Source organism: Stigmatopora nigra, chromosome 1 (assembly GCF_051989575.1).
Source record: "Stigmatopora nigra isolate UIUO_SnigA chromosome 1, RoL_Snig_1.1, whole genome shotgun sequence".
Classification (NCBI taxonomy): Eukaryota; Metazoa; Chordata; class Actinopteri; order Syngnathiformes; family Syngnathidae; genus Stigmatopora; species Stigmatopora nigra.
In genome coordinates, this window is record NC_135508.1 from 21,603,642 (window position 1) to 21,625,528 (window position 21,887).

General features: G+C 39.0%; 2 protein-coding genes and 1 long non-coding RNA gene across 4 annotated transcripts in view; all 3 read right to left on the bottom strand.

Annotated features, from left to right (window-relative positions):
• The window catches only part of LOC144197398 (interleukin-1 receptor accessory protein-like 1), a 46,274-nt gene extending 42,291 nt beyond the window's left edge, over window positions 1-3,983 (bottom strand). The window contains exon 1 of one of the 2 annotated variants that reach the window (XM_077718016.1): window positions 3,918-3,983. The gene's annotated coding sequence lies outside the window, so the exon portion shown is untranslated. Of the gene's footprint in view, window positions 1-3,552; window positions 3,742-3,917 lie in introns of those variants that run through there. The other variant, XM_077718015.1, reaches the window with a different exon arrangement.
• Window positions 3,984-5,176: 1,193 nt separating this feature from the next.
• Window positions 5,177-13,672, bottom strand: LOC144193473 (uncharacterized). Its single transcript, XR_013325774.1, has 3 exons — window positions 13,496-13,672; window positions 9,882-10,066; window positions 5,177-5,327 (listed from the first exon to the last, which is right to left on the bottom strand). It is a non-coding gene; the product is annotated as an uncharacterized LOC144193473 (long non-coding RNA).
• A 3,985-nt stretch (window positions 13,673-17,657) lies between these two features.
• LOC144200890 (uncharacterized) lies at window positions 17,658-20,964 on the bottom strand. The gene is made up of 6 exons (XM_077723267.1): window positions 20,610-20,964; window positions 19,851-19,958; window positions 19,636-19,763; window positions 19,380-19,541; window positions 18,394-18,620; window positions 17,658-18,037 (listed from the first exon to the last, which is right to left on the bottom strand). Exons 1-6 carry the CDS (start codon window positions 20,671-20,673, stop codon window positions 17,944-17,946), a joined length of 783 nt encoding a protein of 260 aa, XP_077579393.1. The 5' UTR covers window positions 20,674-20,964; the 3' UTR covers window positions 17,658-17,943.
• Between the last annotated feature and the right edge of the window lie 923 nt (window positions 20,965-21,887).

Genomic DNA, 21,887 nt, shown 5'->3' on the forward strand with positions numbered 1-21,887 from the left:
CAAAATTTTGGTTGAACAATGGGTCCAATTGGGAATCCCGCGCTGCTTTCTAATAAGATCTTTTATGCCATGGTTGGGATGCCAATTACAAGAAATGAACAAGGCTCTATGTTGGCTATTCCAGGATGGGTCAAAGGTGAAGGGTGAAGGATAACTAGCGGGTCGGAAGAGGGAAATGCAGTCGTGGGAGAGGGCTAAGGGGACGGGGCCTACGCATCCAAGCGGCAACCTACGATTTCAAACACCGGGAGACCCGGGCTCAGTTGTGGGGCCAAGTTGTCCCGAGGGGTTTCAATGGAAAAGCCCTGACAAAGGGTCTCACATGTAGTCGAACATATACAATGGCACCTCTGCAGCTTTCATACAAAATTGGGACACTTTGATCATTTTAAAAGTGTTGAGTTGGCAACTTTTCGGAAGACTGTGAAACAAATGAGAATTTACATATAAAGTACTGTTCTCCTTACGAAAAATCCAAGTTAGGAACATTTCGTAAGGAGAGGTACGACCGTATAGGCAACCAAGTTTGGTGTTTGTTCACATTATTGCGCCACTTCAAGCGTGCTGTTCCCGATTCAACTTGTTATAATAAGTATTTTGACGTGAATTTGGACTTCCGGGTTGAAATCGAGCTTAGCGTAGCATTAAAACTCAACCGTTACGATCCATTAACGAGGGAAATCTGATACAAGTCAATAACTGGTGTGCTTTGGTAAGCTTTTATTAAAATGCAGGATTAACGGGAGCGTAGAATAATGTCATACGTGAACGTCCGATTATGTGCTCTTTGATTTCCGTGTGCGAATCCCCGCAGGTACGTTTGAAAATGAAAATGGGGTCTTGAGGGGGAAAAAAGGTCAGGTGCCAAATTTGCTACTCTCTCATGTTTCATTCAAACATCTTTTCTAGCTGACATTGTTCATTCGAATTTGACCCCCGCGAGTTGATAAAAGGATTTGCTTAAGACACGCATCTTTTTCTTTTGAAATTTTAAGACCGAGTCAATTTTTATCGTCGCGCTTCAGTGCCAACGTTTCCAGTTTATCAACTTGATATTTTCTTATCAGCAATAAGATGTTAACCCTTCATAAACACTGATTTACCAGCGGGGATCGAGCCTGCCGACCCTCCCAGGCAAAACGGATTGGATGTTTAATGCTGCTGGTGGAATTGGAAAATATGCATTCACTTTAAATGAATTGGATGTCTATTATTGTCAAGAGCAGGCATTTTTCCGATTATTTTGCTTAGCGCCTGATCATTTCAGGTCACTTCCTTGTTATTTCCGGTCAATTCCAATACATTTTCAGCTAATTCCAAGTCAATTTCTATTTATTTTGAGGCTATTACAGCCCACTTTGGGATGTCTTGTTCATTTTGGGGATATTCTAAGTCACTTCTTAATTATTTTGCATCGATTCCGGGGGATTTTGGAGGATTCTTGTTTGTTTTGGCCCTATTTGGCATGTGTTCTTGATTTAGGGGCGGTTCTACCTCACCTTATTATTACTTGCTCACTTAACTTGAATTACTTTAATCACTTCCTTTTGATTTTGAGTCAATTCCAAATCACTTCAGTTTCCTCTTTTGTTTTTGGAGCACTTTAGATTAGATTAGATAAGAAAAGAATACATTAGATAGGTTAGATTTATTCATTCCGTATTCCGGAGATTTCACTGTCACCGTAGCAAGAGGGTGAGAATACAGACACAGGAAAATACATTATAGACGTAAATAAATAGATCATAAACAAGTTAACAAATAAATAAGCGTGTTGCTGAAATAAAAAAAAATGTTGTTGATTTTGGGGCAATTCTATAACACTTCTTGATGATTGGGGTATATTTTGGGTCACTTTTTTAGATTTTGAGCCAATTACAAGTCACCTCTTCACTTCTTAATGATTTAGAGGCTATTCTGGGCTACTTCCGGTTTTGCTTTGGGGCACTTTAGGGCCATTTGTTGACTTTCGAAGCAATTCCAGGTCATTTCTTGTTCCCACACTCCCTGAAATCGTGACCAATCGACACTTTTGACCTCATTTTCCTTATTTTAACGACTCAAATTGTGTCAGTCAAGCAGTCTCAAAATAATTGGAGATTGCTCTTCTATCAAAATAATTGTTGGCAGCTGTACTGTAGACAAGAGAATAGTAGAATCGATTGAAAGATTAGCATTGACCATGGCCGGGGACGCCTCTACTTTTTATGTCCGGACACATCGTAATCGGCGTGATGTGCCATATTTGTCGATTCGCAACCCTGCGGTGGGAACCAAAATAAATAGCCAAGCGCGAGATCAATGCCCGCCGACTGCGATTTACAACGGAAGGCGGTTTGCGTGTGGGGGTCGGAGGAATTGGAGTTGAAAAAGATTTAACCCTGCGTGGCCTGGGCCCAATTTGTCCAATTGTGCATGCCTTTTAGAATTTAGAGCCTCGGTCTGGTCACAGTACAATGATAAATTACTCATTGATAATGTGTGTTGTCATTGGGGGGAAAGTGGTAATGAAAAAATATGACGAGCCAACTCCGAATTGGTTTAGTTGGCTGTCTTTTGGATGACTCTGTTCTGTTTTGTTTTGGTTGCTCTGCTTGCGTTTTGCTTTTTGTCTTTGTGTACTTAAATGTGGACAGTGAGATCAGGGTGGGAGTAAATATGTTTTGTTTCTTCCTCTTCTCGCTACCTTTTGAGTGCAAAGTCATGTTGAGATAATGTATTTAAGTAAAACCTTAAGATGCGAGCTGAATTTGTTCCGGAACCGAGCTCGTATGTTGATTTACTGATATCTCAAATCAACTTTTCCCTTAGAAATGAATAAAATACAAATTAATTTGATGTATTTTTTTTGTTTCTCAGATCCTTCATACAAAATTTGGGCTCATTTTAAAACGATTTAAGTTGGTCATTTTTTTGGGAGGACCGTGCAACCAATTTGAGAATGTACATGTAAAATACTGCTCTACTTACGAAACAAGGTCGGGGCCAACTCATTTCGTAAGTAGAGGTAGCTAGCACTGGTTCTTGCGTAAGGGGGCAGAATTTACATGTAAAATACTGCTCTACTTACGAAACAAGTTTGGAAGCAACTCGTTTGGAAGCAACTTGTTTCGTAAGTAGAGGTAGCACTGCTTCTACAAAAAATCTGGGCTCTTTGATCATCTTAAAACAGTTTAAGTTGGTCCATTATTTGGGAGGACCGTGCAACCAATTTGAGAATTTGCATGTAAAATACTGCTTTACTTACGAAACAAGTTAGGAGCCAACTCATTTCGTAAGTAGAGGTAGCAGTGGTTCTTGCGTAAGGGGGCACAATTTGCATATAAAATACTGCTCTACTTACGAAACAAGTTTGGATGCAACTCATTTCATAAGTAGAGGTATCACTGCTTCTTGCGTATTCCATCAAAGCATTGATATCCAGTCAGTCCCAGAAAAGGGCAACGCACATCCGTGTTGTAACTGGTGGGTTTGCAGGGGGGCTTTTGGGGGGGGGGGGGGGGGGGGGGGTTCGTACACTTGCAGAATGAAGGCAGAGAGCAAATGACGTACTTGGTCCAGTTGTTGTCGCTTGTAGTCGGCCAAATGCTCATGAAAGCAAGCAGTCAGCACAGCACGCTGCCATGTCGTGACCACAGACGTCCAAACAAATAGCGACCTTCACCACGATGCGCGACGGGGACCGAAATCCGGAAATTCGGTGGCGTTTGAAGGAGAAAATGGAGCAATTGGTAACCGCTGCGAGGTATAAATACGTAAATCAAGCGCCCCCCTCCCCTCAAATTCTGTCCCACGCCGTATCTCAAATTGGATGACTTGAGTTATCCCCCCCAAAACGCACGGGCATGCACCCTTAAAACAGATTTCCGCTTGAAAACTGTTCAAAATGGGAGTTGAGGGGGCAAGAAAACACGTACCTTGACCCAGTTGCCAATGGTTGGATCTCTGCGCTGTCAATTGGGGGGGCCGCCGCGGGGAAGCAATGGCTTGCACAAGGGAGCACGGTTGCAAAAAATCATGTTAAGTCCCCAAAGTAGTGCGGCAGTTCCAGTCCCAAAAAAAAGGAAATGTGGAAAAAACAAACAAACAAACAAACAAAAAAAGCCCGCAGCGTCCTATCAAGAAAAATTACATGTTGCCAGTGCGCACACACCTGCAGCCAATGGCAGATAAATGGCCGCGCAGCAGATTAGGAAAGCGAAAGATCGACGAGTCGATAACACTGCCGGTAACATCGATCGGTCTGATCATTCTGGGAAATCGGAAGCACATTAGCGGCGTGCTTGTTCCGAGGTAACGATGCGCAGGCTGAACATTCTTTGGCTTTTTTCCGCTTTCCCTCCCCCTCTCTCTATCACCCTCCTCTCCTCTCTCTCTTTTCCACCTCCCTCATCCAAACACACACCCCCAAACACACACAATTTAATGTGAAATGTAGGCTACAAGTAGAAGAAATAAAGTGAGAAATGTAGTCATTCCAGGGGCGGAATTTAGGGGGCGTGGCTACACCTGGCCCCCACCTAAGGTGAAAGGGAAAGATCAATATATAGAGTGATTTAAAAAAAAAATTCTTTTTCCGTGCCACTTATCCTCAAGGATCGCGGAGGGTGCTGTAGCCTATCCCAGCTAACTACAATTGGCTCACCCACCCAGCCAAATGGATCGGACGTCTAGCGCTATCAATGGCACTTGCCGTATTTCCTGGAGTATAATGCGCACCTATAATTTGTGACAAAAAAATTGGTATACATTTTTTTTCTGTTTTACTCAGCTCATGCCAAGTGTTTCATCGGGATTTGTGTATATTGTGCACCCGAACTTTACGTCAGTTTTTGGTTCAAAATTTTGTGCGTTATACTCGAATAAACACTGTGTTTAAGTTGTTGACTACTTATAAGTTTAATTTATTTATTTACTTATTGGTTGTTATTATTGATTGATTGTTTATTTGTCTGTATGTTTGTTGTTGTTATTTGTGCACTTTGTCATGAAGATTTAAATCAATTAAAGATAACTTTTAGGCCAAAAGTAAACTGCAACCAAAATGAGTTGGACACGCCTGTTTAGACTTAATTTAAAACTTGAAGGACGCCGTCTTGTTTTTTTTTTTTTTTCAATGTATTAGACTGTTATTTTGACAAACAGTGAAATGTGGTTTGAGTCAGCGCACCTTTTGATTCGGCCCTGGTCGAGCAAAACGGCTTGGAGATTCCGCCCCAGGAGAATTCCGATGAAGGGAAGCCTTTGAGGAAGTCGCCTCCGCTTGGTCAAAGTGTGCACTTGTGAGCTGTCTTTGTCATCCGCAGGCACAGCGTGAATAGTCCATCCTTAATGAGTGAAGGAGTGGACAAACACAGCATTCAGAACCTTTTTTAAGAGAGATTTTGGGCCACAGATGTCCTTGACTCAATCACTCACTCGCTTAGTAAAATCTGAAAACCCCTTGCACATTCTACATTGGTGCTCATTCTTTTCTAACCCGCATTTCCCTAAAAAAAATATCCCTGGAATAGCCCCAATATTAATGGGAAAAGACCCAGAAATGCCCCAAAACCAACAGAGGGTGACCCAGAAATGCCCCAAAATCAACACAAAGTGACCCAGAAATGCTCTAAAATCAACAGTAATTTACAGCTGAATGGGAAGTTACCCCAAAATCATCAGAAAGACTCAAAATGAAGATTAAGTGATCCAGAAATTCCTCCAAATCAGTAAGTGAATCAGCAAGTTACCTTGAAATACCCATTCATAACTAAAATTGACTCAAAATGAACAAAAAGTGACCCAGAAATGTCCTAAAATCAACAGTAATTTACAGGTGAATAGGACGTTACCCAAAAGTTCCCCGAAATCATCAGAAAAACTCAAAATGAAGATTAAGTGATCCAGAAATTCCTCCAAATCAACTGTAAATGACCACCAACCAGCAAGTTACCTTGAAATACCCATAAATAACTAAAAGTGACTCAAGATAAACAAAAAGTCACCCAGAAATGTCCTAAAATCAACAAAGTGACCCAGATATGTCCTAAAATCAACATAAAGTGAGCCAAAAATGCCCCAAAATCAACAGTAATTCAACAGTAAATGACTCAAAATCAGCATAAAGTGACCCAGAAAAGCCGCAAATTCAACAGAAAATGCCTGGAAATTAAAGTAGACCCATTAAATGTTTGTGAAACTCAAGCAAATACCACATCTTTTATAGCAGCACCAAGCCTGACATTTTCACGACATTCAAGCATTTAGCTTCCTGGATCGAATGCTACCGGCTAATGTGCGGACATTGAATGGGACTTTTTTTGTGCTTTTGTCGTTACACAAACCAAACCTTCCGTTGCCTCGATATTGCTTTTCAGAGGGAGCCAAAACTTCTGTTTCTGTTCCCACTTGCATTAATTATAGCTCAGGCGAAGAGTGCGGCGCGCTAAAACATTATTCTGCGAGCTTGAACACAAAACATTCCCTCGCCTGAACTTCAGGGCGGGCTTTTCTTTTTTTAATGGGGCCCCCGCATCATTTGGACTTTGCGTTCATTCATTTCTTATGCCTTCTTTTGTGGTGGCGGAGACAGATTGCACCTTGCTTACAGCGCCAGAAAAGATAACAACGTTCACACGGTGGCCTTTTCAAATCTACGTAACATCACTTCCATTTTGCTTCATTCATGGGCTCTCTAATGGGTAGTTACCGTATTTTCTCGCATGTACGCTGTATTTGTCACTAAAAAAATGGCTGAATCGAGGGTACGGCTTATATGGGCATAAATTAGACTTGACATGCACGAAAGTTCAAGGTGACAAAGACGAAACGCAAGAAAATGTAGCCGATACGGTCATTTATTTCAAAATAGAGATAAAGAGATAACATGCTAAATTTATTTTGATGTCTGTGAATGAAATTTAAGGAAAAAAATCATATCGTATCGTGCATAAAACATTTTTAAAAATAATTTACAGTTGTAACTACTTCCAAAATTAATTGGTTCAATAACTTTTTTCGTAACTTGAAAATTTCGTAAGTTGAGGTGTACTTTATATGTAAATTCTCTAATTCGTTCCCCGGTGCTCACAGAACTACCAACTAATTTTCGGAACCAATTTGCATATAAAAAAAATCATACCCAGATTCGTAAATAGAAGAATAACTGTACTGCTCACGTAGCTTCCTTTTTTATTATTTTTGTCTACGACGTGCAAGCAACACACTTTCAGTATGTGCAATCCAGCAGACCATCCTTTTGATATGAATAATGAGGTGAAAATTGTGAATCAGAAGCCGGCTTATTCGAGGGAAATTGTAAAATTAAGGCATTTTTAAGGGTATGGCCTTTACAAGGAGGTGGCTAATATGCCAGAAAATACGGTATGTGTTTGGTGTCCTTCCGCTAAGTGGCAAAGTAATACCATATGTCAATTTTAACCGACTATCGCACTATCGATGGACGCGAATACGCAAAGGCTCAAACGCAAAATGGATCGTATCATTTTGTAGCTTGGCGCTGTTCCCACTCTTAAAAAAGAAAAATCAAAGATGGACTTGCTTCGTGGCCTCGGCCCGCGGCAGAAAACGGCAATCGGATTCCGGCGGCGCGTTCCGGCCAGCCATTATGCTAAAGGCCAGGTTTGTTTGAAGTGCGCTTGGCGACGCATCAGTAGTTGGAGATGACCTAGATTCGCCATCACTCTTTCCTACGAGAGCGCCAGGCGAGGCGGCCTCATTTCAGCCTTCGCCGACGCTAGCTTGAGTCTAAACATGCACCGCGTCGACAAGTGTCGACAAAATGGCTATCCCTGGTCATCAAGTCACACAAACCACAATGTTGATTGATGACCAATATATAGGCAATTGCTCCCTTGATAGTGATTTTTATTTTTTTTTCCTTTAAGCACCACAGGTGTCAAAGTAGCGGCCCGGGGGTCCGACCCAGACCGTCACTTCTACATGTGGGGCCACTTTTAGGCTAAAATTCAAATGAAGATTATGTTGAAAGTACAATAGAGAATATTTGCCCCACCCCCCTTGTTTATTGAGAAAAGCTGAATACACGTTCTTCCATTTTTAATTTTTTTTATCCTTTTTTTCTACAAAAAATCATTTTCAATAATTTAATAGTAATAAAATATTTCTACTTTTAATTTATAAAAATATTAATATAAAATATTTAATTCATAAATATATATTTGTTAAAAAATATATCTTACTATGTTTTGAAAAAAAACTAGGACTATTACACGATTAAAATAAGAAAGTATTTGATGTTTTCTTCATTTTGGGAAAAGATTATACCATAAATAATAATAAAATAAAACTGTATATTTATATTTTTCCGTTTTACGTCAATACCCCCTTTTTAATGAAAATACACCAAAAACAAAATATTTATAGTGTTTCATTTATAATTGAAAAACAAAAACATGCAAAAAAGGAAATATTTATATCAGTAACATTGTTCCCTTTTTCATCCCAAAATATTTTTCCACTTTGTCATTGAACTGAGGATGCTGATAAATTTTGAATGTAAATCCATAAAAAATAGAAAATCTAGTTTTTCATTTATAATTCAAAAACAAAAAAACAGGATTGAGTGGTTAGCTCGTCGACCTTACAGTTCTGGGTTCAAATCCAGGTCGGTCCACCTGTGCGGAGTTTGCCTGGTCTCCCCGGGCCTGAGTGGGTTTTCTCTGGGTACTCCGGATTCCTCCCACATTCCAAAGACATGCATGGTAGGCTGATTGGACAGTCTAAATTGCCCCTAGCTACAAGTGATTGGTTGTTTGTTTCCTTATGCCCAGCGATTGGCTGTCATGTCAGCTGGGATAGGCTCTAGCACCCCCCGCGACCCTAGTAAGGACAAAGCGGTTCATACAATGGCTGAATAAATGCTATCTAGAGGTTTCAGATGCGTTTTAATGATCTTTCAACGTTCAGGAAAGCTTTAAATTGGCCAATCGATGAATTAGAAGCAGCATCGGAATGAAAACGTAACGAGGACAAAAAATGAGTGGGACATGTGCTTCAAGTCAAAAAGCAGATTCAACAAGCCAGAAAGAGGACAAGCAAAGTTTTAATTATGTATGAAGCGCACTATAACATTGGCCTGTCAGTCCTGGGAAATCGCAGCCTTCTTGACAGAAACCACCCACGGCTTTTTTGCCCCTTTTTTTCCTTCTCTCAATCCCAACAGAAGGTAGACTCAATTAAACAAAAATGAAATATTATGTCCTAGTGTTCGGCGGGTAAAAGTAGTGCCACTGTGAAACAATTAGAGTTGAGGTGCAATGATGATTCAATGAAATAAAGTCATTTGAGCCGGGGAGAAAAGCTTCAAATTCAATATTCTCTTTTAGTTAGTAATACTGAATGTGAAATGTGAATAAATGGAAAAATGTTGAGAAATATATATATTTTTTACACTTTACTTTGACAATATTACATTTTATTATGTATTTAATGCTCTTTTGAGTCTCTTGACGTCAAAATAAGCGCTTGAATTTGTTTATGTCGGACATTAAACTAGAAGTAATAAATGGATTAATCAATGAAACTATGCATGCATATTTATATTCATAAATAAGATTCTTCATAATCAGAAATGTGCCGTGGTTATGAAAAGAAATATTCAAAGGGCATTATTAACACAAAGCAATACATTCTGGGTTTTAAATGAAGAAAAATATTAAAAATTAGGAAGTCACTTCAATAAAGAATATATTTAAATCATATAGAAGTTTTGAATTTCTATATATTAATTTTCTATTTCCTTTTTTCTGCTAGGTTCAAACATTCGAGTCAAATATGTCATCCCGCACTTTGTCGGAAATCGCATTGCCATGCGGCGAATACGTCCGCCTTTTTAAAAAGTAGTTGCGCATCCTTACCTATAAATATTGCCTTTCCTCATTGGGAAGCGTAAGACTCCGCCCATCACGTGCATCCTTCCTTCCATACAGAGTGCTCAGAGCAGATGAATTATGGATCACAGCTTTGGCCAGCCGTCGATGAAACGAGCTCAAAGAAGGAGGAAGTCATGCGCGCACACTCTACATCTGCATTCTATCCGGACCTGTACGTGAACCACAAAGAACAAGTCAGGGTTGCCAAACTCAGTTTGTTTGGCGAGCAACATTCATCATGCCTTAAAACTGGATCTCATGTGGGACGCACCACTCTATTTTCGGCCCAAAATGTACACTTACTGTAATTTCTCGTATATTAACCGTCCCTGCATATAAGCCGCACCCTTAAAACTGACTTAACATCATTGAATTTTAGAATTTGTCTCGTATAAGACGGCTGATTCACAATTTTTACCTCCACATTCATGGTTTTAATAGGGAGTGCAAATGTGTTACTTTGAAGGGTAAATCTTAAGAAAAATCATCGCACATAGTATTTCTGAGATACTTTATAAATCGATTGCTGGATTCCACATTCCAAAAGGGTGTTGCCTGCATGTAAATAAATTCAAAAAGGAAGTCATGTGAGCAGTACAATCAGGAAGTGTATTCGTAGCGGTCTAGTTTGTCATCCCTAGGTAAGATGGTGGCATCCCTAGCTAGCAATGGCAGGCACAAGTGAGTTCTTTCACGTTTTATGCAAGATATGTTTTTTTTCTCTTGAATTTCAGTCATAGACATCCAAATAAATTTTGATTAGCCCTTTATATTTTCTCTATTTTGAAATAAATGGCCGTATCGGCCGCATTGTCTTGCGTTATGGTGTTTTGGACTTTGTGACCTTTGTCACGTTGTGCATGTCAAGTCTAATTTGTGTACATACAATTGATTCAGTCATTTTTTTAGCAACAAATACGGCGTATATGCGAGAAAATACGGTACTAACCGCCAATGACAGCCATTCATCGCTAATCAAGGTGACTCCTCTCATTCCCTTAAAATGTAACACACTTGCATCACGTGGTAGAAAAAAAAATCTAGATTTTCCCGTGCGTGCGATGGAATTAGCACGGCTAACTTATCATAAACGGATTAATAGCTTGAAGAGGTTGAGTTGATGGGAGGACGCGGACATCTGAGAGTGTGAATATGAAGGGCGTTTAAAAGTAGAAGAGATAAAAGCAGTCATAATTTCCCCGCCGACGACCTTGCGCTTCCGAAAATGAGACGGTAAAAAGCGCCAGGAGGACGCCAGGTTGTATTTCTTGTCTTCGTTTGGAGTGTCCCGGGCATTTTGCCGTTTCCTTTCCTACGCGGGGAAACGCTTTACAATGATTCATTTCATGGTGAACATCTGGAGGGAAGAAAATAGCTCTTGTGCGAACGATATTTGCTCAGGCGAGCGATGATCGATTGACACCTTCAACGTTGGCGCCTTCATCGTCTGCAATGATTTGGGAAATATGCCCAGCGCTACATCACGGCCAGTTTCCAGTCGTCAAACTGTAATCCGCGTCGTAGATTTACTCGCCGGGCTTGTTAAACGTGAGGCATCTAATCAGTGGAACCGGAATCGTCAAAGCCACGCGTTAGGCGGGAAGTGCTGAGCCAGGCAAAGTTTCGCGGCGGACGAGAGCGCTAATGATATTTAGCTTTTTTTTTTCCTCAAACGGCTCATTGGAGATGCGTCTTCCGCATTTGGAGGGTAAATAAATGAGACAAGCAATCGAGAAAAATTCAAGCCAAGGTACACAACGTAGAAATGTAAAGAAGAACCTTGTTAGTTTTTTTGTCCATGTGATGTCACATGAATTATTGCCAATATGTGAGCACGCTACGCTAAGGAAAAATAATGTTCTGCTTCAAAAATGTATTATGAACTACATTAGGTATCATATGTAAGGATGATACACAAGAAAAAATGCTTTAAGAATATTAAAATGTGCTATAAGATCAAGTACAGTGATACCTCGAGATACGAGCTTAATGCGTGGGACTGAGCTCGTATGTCCATTTCCTCGTTACTGAAAACGAACGTTTATCATAGAAATGAACTAAAAAAAAAAAATTTGTTTCAACCCTCTGAAAAAAACAGTGGCCATGATGTGCTTGTGAGCAGCTTCTCGCGTCTGCTGTCTGCTCGTTTATCAAAATTTGTCTCTTATCTCAAATTGCTCGTGTGTCGGGGCACTCGTATATCGAGGTATCACTGTACTGGGAATATATGTATACACACATACTACATACATACACATCTATAATAATCCAAAATTGGGATAGCTTTATCATTTTTACAGACTAAAGACAAGTATTAAAGATCACTGAAAGAAATGATGCTAATTCAATTTAAAATCTGCTTCTACTTAAAAAAAAATCCAACTTACAAAACCTCCCCTGCAACCCATTTTGTAAGTAGAGGTATCACTGCATAAATATACATAGACTGTGTGTATAAATGTTAATGATGCAGTTTTCTGTGGAAAAATAAAAAATAAACATTTCCTTTTTGCGGCTTGCTTTGGTGAGCTGGATCCACTCGAGATTACTCGCTTGGAAACCCGAGAGATCCTACAAACGCCAATGTTTATACTTCTTCATATTGTCTGTCGCTTTAATGAATTGATGAGATTTTGTTAAACTTTGTCTTAAACTTTGTCTGGCTTCTGCCTTCAGCCTCATTTCAAAAGTGAGTTGAAAGAGACAAAACAAAAGTTATGATTCCGCCTTTCTCCCTTGTTTTGTCTCGCCCCGTCGAATGGGGTGAACGCGACTTTGGTGCCAGATGGAAATGTCCTCTTTGGTGGCAATAGCGCCTCCGTGCCACAATATGTGCCACGCTCTACCCAGAGGGAGAGCAGGAAGCTGGTCACCAAGGCACGCAACGTGGCCTTGTTTCCCAAACAATGCCAAATGACACACTGTCTTTGCTCTCTTACTAACCCAGGCGTAGGAAACCTATGGCTCCCGAGCGATGAGTGGCTTTTTTGATGGGTGCAAAAAGGCTCTCCGCTAACCTGTGAGCTAAAACATGGAAAGCACTGAGTCCCGAACTCACCAATAGGAGCGCAACACTGGGCTGGGTGCCTATCACTGTTGAAAGGCAGCCAATTAATCATTGCAAATTTATTTTGTTTTATTTTTTTAAACTCATCTTTGGTTACTCGAGTCTATGATAACTACGTGTACACCAAGAGAAAAAGTAGTGACCCTCTAGTCCCCAAATTACAGCATTTTAGTCTAGCTATTTTGAAAAAATTGAGACGCCTATGAATCTAAGTCTGGATTTCCATCCCCGTCAATGGCAGCCAATTAATCCATACAAGATACATTTTAAAAAAAAAATCATCTTTTGTTACCAGAGCCCATAAAAAACGATGTGTTCGGGCCCAAAATCGAGATGAGAAAAAAAAGTAGTGACCCTTTAGTCTCAAAATTACGGAATTTCAGTGTAAAAGTATCTTGAAACAATTGAGATGCCTACGAGTCCTGGATTTCCCAGCGGGAGTCAAGTTATCCCGGACTGGACGTCAATCGCCGTCAATGGCAGCCAATAGCTAATTTAAAAATAAATGTACTGAAAAACAAGATATTTTTACCTGATACTCTGAAAAGACGTGTTTGAGCCCAATATCAATCCGGGACATCTCTAGTTTGGACGACGCTGATTCACACTTTGAAACTTAAGTCAAAGCCTAGAAGAAAACAGTTGTTGAAAGGAGAACAAGGACTCATGTTTGAACGATATGCTATTCACGTGAAACCGATCCACAAGTGAGAATAAAGTCGTTTGTTTACGGCTCGCTTCCGGCTCAGTGGTTGATGTAATCATTTCAACCTCCTTTCTTGCTGATGCAATCGGTACGAACGCCAGAGAGAAGATGGAGTCGGGCAAAATAAGAGCAAATTCAATAAAAGCGCTTATTAACGGGCAACCTTTTGGATTATTAGTGTCAAAGAATGGCAGGATTTGACGGCAAGCCATTTCCCAACAACAAAAGAAGGATTATTGCGGCGTAGAGCCCACTTGAATCCTTGTCAGACCAAGTCATAAACACCATGAAAACAGTGGAGTCGATGGCTTTTGCTTTCCATTTTATGCTTCTTCTCGCCCGGAGCCATCCGCCAAGTGACATCTTATATCCATCAACTTCTCCATAGCCACGTATAAAAAGCAAAAAAAAATTACAGGGACGACAAATTTTGTATGCGTATGCTATTCAGGCCACTTTAACTCATTGGCTGCCACTGACGGAATAAGACGTCCAATACATTTTGGAGCCTGAGGCCTAAAAAAAAAGGATTCACATTCTGTATTAATAAACGAATAAAACACTTTTTCATATGGCTTGTAACCTATTTTCACTGATCACTATTGAAATCACGGGTGAAAATGATAGATCTAGCATATCAAAAGTAGGCACATAAGTTAATACACATTTCACAGTAAATAGAACATGAAGGGCATCTGCTAGCGTAGCGATTAGCCACTCCCGACTAGCACTAGCCTCGAGCTAATTCACTAATTAACATAAAATATACACTAGACTAGAACAACAGAAGAACTCCTACAATAATAAGCAACACTCTTAGAACTGCGACTGTTTTTCATGAATTCTCAAATAAAACAGCTGAACAAAATAACAAATTACAACACAATTTAGCATTGATGCTAAATCAATAACATGCATTGCTTACCCGTCTAGTATTAGGACTATTAAACCGCTAGTTATTTGTTACTTTATTAATAGATGGTGAATTTGAACAAATAGATGTTTTTCCAATCCAATATACTGTTTTTGTTGGGTTTTTTTCAGACGGTTGGAATTAGTTTTTGGTTCATTTCTATGGGAAACGTTCACTTGAGTTACGAGTAAATCGACATATGAGCTCAGTCCCGGAACACATGAAGCTCATATCTTGAGGTACCACTGTATGCATTAATAAATTTACCAGAAACGGAATTCGTCGCCACGGGTTGCTGACTCGGTTGGTTCGAGGGTATCAAAAGTCATACGTTGGCTTTAGCAATTCAGAACGTGAACAACTCACCAAAAGACATCTGATAGGAGGAGTTAATGGACCCACGTTGACAAGGCCGAGCACTTGCCACGGACCCTCAGAGTAAAGATTGTCTCTTGACGGAGGACGTTGCCTGAAGGAAAAGGATAAACTACACAATCCTCTGCCGGCCGACACTTGAAGCAAACCAGGCAGCATTTTTTCCTACCAATCTGTGTCTTGAGACAAGGAGGGATTCCCTCAGAAAGACGAAGAAAAAAAACTACACCAAAAGGCGCCTTCAGCTATTCGCCACAGATCGTCCAACATTTCCTTCACAACTCACCAATAATGAGCATTTACGAGCCATATCAATCCCTGGTTTGGATACGGCAGATGTAAACTCAAGCCCGGGTGTTTATTCAATCAATAAAAATTGCCCTTACTGCATGACAATGAGCTATCGAGACGTATAAATGTAATATGTTTTATAGCAAACGACGGGGGGGCTGCGGCTCTGACAGCTAATTTACACCAGAATGGATGTGTTCTCGGTTTTCAGCGTAATCCCTGCCACTGCGTATTACATATTGCGAGGCAGTAAAAACATGGACTTCTTCGTAGTGGAGCAATAGCATAGTATACTGGATTAAGTGTGTTCCTTGTATTGTCGTAGGATTCGGACTTTATGGATCGAAAACTAGGGGTGTCAACATAAAAAACAGGCCGCTAGGTGGTGTGGGTTGTTCTATCGTGGGGCTTATTCATATTTATCGTATTTTCACGACTATAAGACACACTTATGTCTTAAATTTTCTCCAAAATAGACAGTGCGCCTTATAAACCAGTGTGCTTTATATATGGACAAAAACTTAAAATGTGTGATTAATTGAGGCTGCGCCTTATAATGTGGTGCGCCTTATAGTTGTGAAAATACGGTGCATGCTTTTCTTTTGACATTGACACCGTAAAACCGCACATTAGCAACTTACGTGTTGCTTAACTTTGATGAGTTTTGTGTTAATGGGTGTTAGGTTCATTTTTAGTTATCCAGAATAACCCCAACAATGGGAAATTACAAAAAGTCATGCATCGTAATAATCCAAGAGAGAACTTTAAATATTAAGAAATTAAAATCGAACTATTGAGAGGTTAACATTTTTAAAAATCAATAATTGCAATTTTCTTTAATGCAATTTTAGTTTCCTTTTTATATTTTTAGTTGAAATAGAATTTAAAAATGAACAAAAAATATTCTGTTTCCACTATATTAGACATAGGTAATAAAAAATATCTATTTTGTTTCCTTTTGAGATGAAAAACAATCTTTAGGATTTTTGATCCACTCTTTTAATCCCACAAAATAAAAATATAAAAAAACAATTCTAAATATTATATCTGACATGGTCCGGTCCCAATGAAATCGAGTTGACGTTAGAGTGGCCCGCAAACTAACCCAAATTTGACACCCTCACTCCGCCACCGAGCGGGAATCGATCCCAACCACCACACCGAATTCAGCCGAACGATCTGCTACGCCACGGGGCGGTCTACTTGGCCTACGCATTCCGGTATGTATATTTATGGATAGAATAGAGCAAGAAAATGAAAGAAAGGCATTAGAAATGAGCAGTTGGGCTGCTATGGGTGTGCTTGTGCTCTCTTCTGAGATGAAGAAGGTGCCCTTTTGAGGGCACTCGCCTCGACATAATTGCCTATGATCATTTCCTCGCCAGGCTTCCTGCATAATTTTAGCTTTTGACAGCTTCTATTATGTTGTTCCCCTCCGCTCCTGGCTTGGCAGGGAGCTAAAATGCAAGATATTTAACGCTTGCCAGCGGGGCGTTCGGTCTGCGTGTGGATTGGGTGTCATTTAGAGTTTGGAGTTTAGTTTTGATTTCCTAATTGCGGGGATGCTGTGCAAAGAGCAAAGCTAACCACGTATAATATTCCGTTTTTGTTTGCGGGGGTGTCTCCACGTATAATGTTCGTTGGGCCTGTCACAATACACTGTCTCATAAATTAGTGCCGCTATGCAGTATTATTGTAAAAAAAAAAAGAAATCAAACACTACTGTTGTGATAATATATTGAATAAACTAGCCATATAGGTCTTAAATAAAACAAACTACATTACAATAAGACATTTAGTTTGAAAAAAAGGAAAATATATAACATGTCACTTGAAAGCTAGCTTTATGCAAAAACTCAACACCATTTTTGTTCCCTGCCAATTACAGCCCATTCAAAATGTATTTTGTCCTCATTTAAAGAAAAAAAACAGTTAATAAAGTCATAAAGTTGCACTGAATTTGTAGTTGAGTTGTGTTAAGTACTTTTTGCCAAAAACATGGTTTTCACCATTCATTCATTCTCTGAACAACTTATACACACGAGGGTTGCAGGGGGTGATGGAGCCTATCCTAGCTTGTTTACTTTAAAAAGGACTGATAAACTCAGGTTGGTTCATGGGACACATTCATGCTTATTAGATTTCATGTGGGCAAGACCAGTTTATTTTGGGGCAAAATGTTAATGGCACCAGCCATTCTATCCCTTTTGACTGATTAATTTATTAATTGCTCTAGGTTAAAAAGACTATGCGCTACGTGGGCTCCCTCTCGTGGATAAAACTGTAAGTAGCAAATAAAACATTTAAAAATTCCCAGCCAATGAGTTAAAAAGGTTTTTCATGATTCAATAGTACTCCCTCAGTTAAAACACTAATGTGCCTGCATAGATGACAGAAATAGTTTTTTTTGCAGTAGAAAATTCATTTATTTTAAGAGCTCTATTTTTTTCAAGTTTTCAGGTTGAACAGCATCAGTGCAATCAGTCAAAAAGCGCTAACTACACAAATTAAGCATGAAGACATTTAAATTAGACAATAGAAGATATACTTCAAGTTACAAAAATATAGCATTACATTTTTTGCAAAGAATTTCCAAAATATAAAACTGTCAAATGATGTACCCGCAATCATGGCAATCCATATTTTGAGTACATTTTGATGGGAAGGGGAGTCAGTCAGTCAAGTCTTCAAGTAATTATAAATTCAAGTCATCATCACATCCTATGATCCTCTGCAGTTGGTGAATGCAAGGCACAATTGACTGGTTGTTGTGCTGTGCAGACTTCATCCTGGCGGAAGCAAAATTAGCTTTTAGGTTTGAATAATTTAGACAATACAGCACATTTGATCTTGACAAAAAAAAATGCATGTCCTGAACCACTCTTCTGGACTTAGGTCAGGGTCCACTCATTTATAAATCATTTTTACCTTAAATGAATAGAGGTTTATAATATAATCCTGAATATACATATGTGGGATGCATAAGTGATACTGAGTAAGTGTAACTTAAACAGAGGTACCTCTACTTACGAAGAGATTGGTCCCAGAGGTGCTTTTGTAAGTAGAGACGCATTTTACATGTAAAAGCCCTAGTCAATTTTGTATGTAGAGATGTTAGTAAGTGAGGTAATCGCTTGGACATTACCTTCTCAGCAGCTCCTGTCTTCTTCTTTGTGTTGGGCAGTAGTTCTGAAGCGCAGTGAGACTGTGTGCTGCCATAATGACGTAACACTCATCGCGCAGTGTGTTGTGACTCGCTATGTCCCATTGTGGCAGTTTGCTGATATAATGCCACGCGGTGAGTGTGTGTTCTAATACGGCATCCCACTCTTTTTTCTGCAAAATCACTTGGATCCACACCTGGCAAGCCACCTGGATATCGAACACGAACAAAGTTAGTTCAAATAGGTTGGCATGAATAATAATATTAAAAAAACAAACAGCGAGCAGCTAAAATAGGTGATCAATAATGACTGATCGATCCCCTTAGCATCTGTTTCATTTGAGGTATGTACATTTTGTTCAATTGTCTGTATGTTATTTGTAGTTGAATGATAGTCCATTTTAAAAAAAAACATGCCAAGACATATGAATTATAAATTAAAGAAATTATGTCATAAACAAACACCTTGGTATAATACATTGGATGCGTGCTGTGGGCAATTGGGGTTTGGTCGTGGATTTAATAGGGAGTACAAATGTGTTACTACGAAGGAAAAATCTTAAGAAAAATCATCGCACGTGGTATTTCTGAGATACTGTATTAATTGAAAGAATCGCCTGCTGGATTGCACATTCCAAAAGTGTGCTGTCTGCACGTAGACAATTTCAAAAGGGAAGTCATGTGATCAGTACAACCAGGAAGTTTGTGCATCGCGGTCTAGTTTGTCATCCCTAAAATTAATTCAGTTTTGTGTTTTATCGGTTTATTTTTTCTCTATTTTGTAATAAATTACCGTATCGACCACGTTGTCTTGCGTTATGACGTTTCGTCTTGGTCACCTTGCAGTTTCGTGCATGTCAATTTAAATGTGTGCGCATATAAGCCGTACCCTTGATTCAGTCACTTTTTGAGTGACAATTACAACGCATGTGTGAGATAATGCGATAATTATTTAAGTGTTTACTTACTTTGAAAGCCACTAGGTGGGGGTATGCCTTTCTGTAGCAGTGAGCGTCCCTGTTGGAGCCAAAACGGGAATACGGAATGGATTTGTACACATTGGTCTTCCTGAGTTGTAAATCATCTTGAAGACACTTCAGGGCTGTGGTCTGAGACTGAGATTCTCGACTCTGCGACAAAATGATTCGAGTTAAATGACACATCGATAAAAGCTTTTGTAGTCCCAATCCAAGTCGTATAGAAATGCACTTAAGAAGAATGAACCTGCTCGACCAAGACCAGGGATCTAATGAGCTGGACGAGTTGCCGTTCAGACATTGGTTCTTGGATTTCATCCGTGTTTCTCCGCTGGTCGGCGTTTCCGCTCCATTCACCATCAATGGAGAAATCCACTGTGTGATAGGCGATGGTGTTAGTCGAGTATCTTTGAGGGACAAAGCTTGCGCCTCATTAAATATTCATTGTTTTTGGGCCATTACCTGAATTTGTCAGCCTGGTATTGGACGGGGAAGTGTTTCGGACTCTCGGAGGTGGAGATGGAGACGAGCGGGTGTTCAGGATATCCAGGTACGACCTTCTTATTACAACTGTAGTAAATTGAAATGGAGTAAATATAGGAGCACCTTTTATTCAACATCATAGCTGAAACGTATGCCTGACCAAAATGTAAACCAGTTATTCCCAGTCTTTTCCTTTCTTTTAATACAAAGTACCAGCTACAAAAATACTTATTATTATTAAGATCTACAATAGAAGTCTCTTTATTGATCTTACATATGGTGAAATGAAGAAATGTACTTAATACTTTATAGGTAACTCATTGGCCATTTTCATAGGTTTAATTCCGAAAATGGGACTGAATGATGACCCTTCAAAGCCATTTAAAGATTTTAAATAACAAAAAATAGTCACTTGGTCGAAATCTGTAACAAGCATTAAAAACAATGAACTTTAAAGTCCAATAAAAACTGAACAGTAGTTAACCAATGTGGGGAAAACGATTCAGGTGTCTTACAGCTAAAAATAATTTGCAAAGCAAAATGTTTGGAAATGATTGCAAACAATATACCTTAAAATCGAATAAAGCTGAACAATACTTTTTGAAGTTAAATGCATATTTCATAATGCCACAGCGAGAAGCCCGCGAACTACACTTTGAGATCACGTGATGTAAACAATGTTATGCCTTTGAGAAAATCGACTAATTCCAAATTAAAGCGATTCTCTTTTGGACCTACCGTCAATTTTGGGCTGAATTTCCACCAAAGCACGCCTTGGTTGAGCAGCAGTCTCTGTTGCCATCGTGGAAAAAGTTTGTTCCACCTGCTGCTGAGAACAAATGATGCTAATCTTGGCACAAATTGGAGCACACGAGGGTGCCCAACAAGTACTTTCACTGATAGAGTTCGACGCTTAAGCCAGTTGGACCTGTAAAGTTCCTGCGTCACTTCTGATTGCATCGATATTCAATACAAATCGTGAAAAAACAGTGAAGAAAATCCCTAAACTCGTCACGTAGCTAATCAACTTCGAAGTTCTAACATATTTATTTTATGTCCTAGAAGGCACCACACGCGTTACCCCGCGCAGGCGTGGCTTGCCACGTGGCATTATCTGATTGGTGGGGATGGTTTCCGGTGGTAAACGGTCAAACAATTGGAGGCGGAGTCATAAGTGACGTGTATTCTTTCTCCTCACAACAACAGCCAAGTTTTTACATTTTAGATTTCACTATGAATGTATCATGAAAATACACACGGAGACAAACAATTAAAACATTTTCTTTTAATATTTTCTTTCAATAGGGTTGTGTCTTATCAAAAACTATGATACTTATATGATGTCACTGCATTAGATCTTTTTTTAGTGAAGTTCAAGCACAAAAGGTGATTCCAAAACTGATAACACACAAAAAGGTAAAAATAATTTGAATATAGCTAAAACAGTCTTTAATCATATATGGCCCAAAAGAAGTTGTTGATTTGTACACTATATATAAATTCAATTATTCTAAAAAAAAATTAACCATTGTGAAATACAGTATGAAGCGATGGTTAAAATAGTGAACTTGTAAAGTCACCCTCAAACAAGTTGTACATTATATATTGCTTTCAGTGTAACAAAAAATGTTATCTTTCACGAATGAAGCCTTCTATTTAGCACATAAATAAACTCTTTTCCTTACATGTGTGAAATTTCAAGATTGTATGCATCAGTAGAAAAACTGCACTTAATGAATCTAATGGGATGCTAATGCAAAACATACCTATAGGTTTACAAAATACAGTATTTACAGTTTATCTATATACATTTCAAAATAAATTACATAATGCACAAGTAAAGGGTGTTCTACTAGATTTAATGAAAATCATATTAAGATTACCTTTTTAAAAATTTTACATTGAAATAAAAATGAGTGAGGACAACTTTTTAGCATATATATTATATATATATTATATATATATATATATATATATATATATATATATATATATATATATATATATATATATATA

Bases quoted from the DNA above. Each gene is read 5' to 3' on its own strand.
- LOC144200890 (XM_077723267.1), bottom strand. From the start codon at position 20,673: ATGGCAACAGAGACTGCTGCTCAACCAAGGCGTGCTTTGGTGGAAATT. The intron at 18,621-19,379 runs GTAAGTAAACAC...TTCGATATCCAG, and splicing joins CCCACCTAGTGGCTTTCAAA to GTGGCTTGCCAGGTGTGGAT. The intron at 18,038-18,393 runs GTAATGTCCAAG...TGCTTCCGCCAG, and splicing joins AGACAGGAGCTGCTGAGAAG to GATGAAGTCTGCACAGCACA.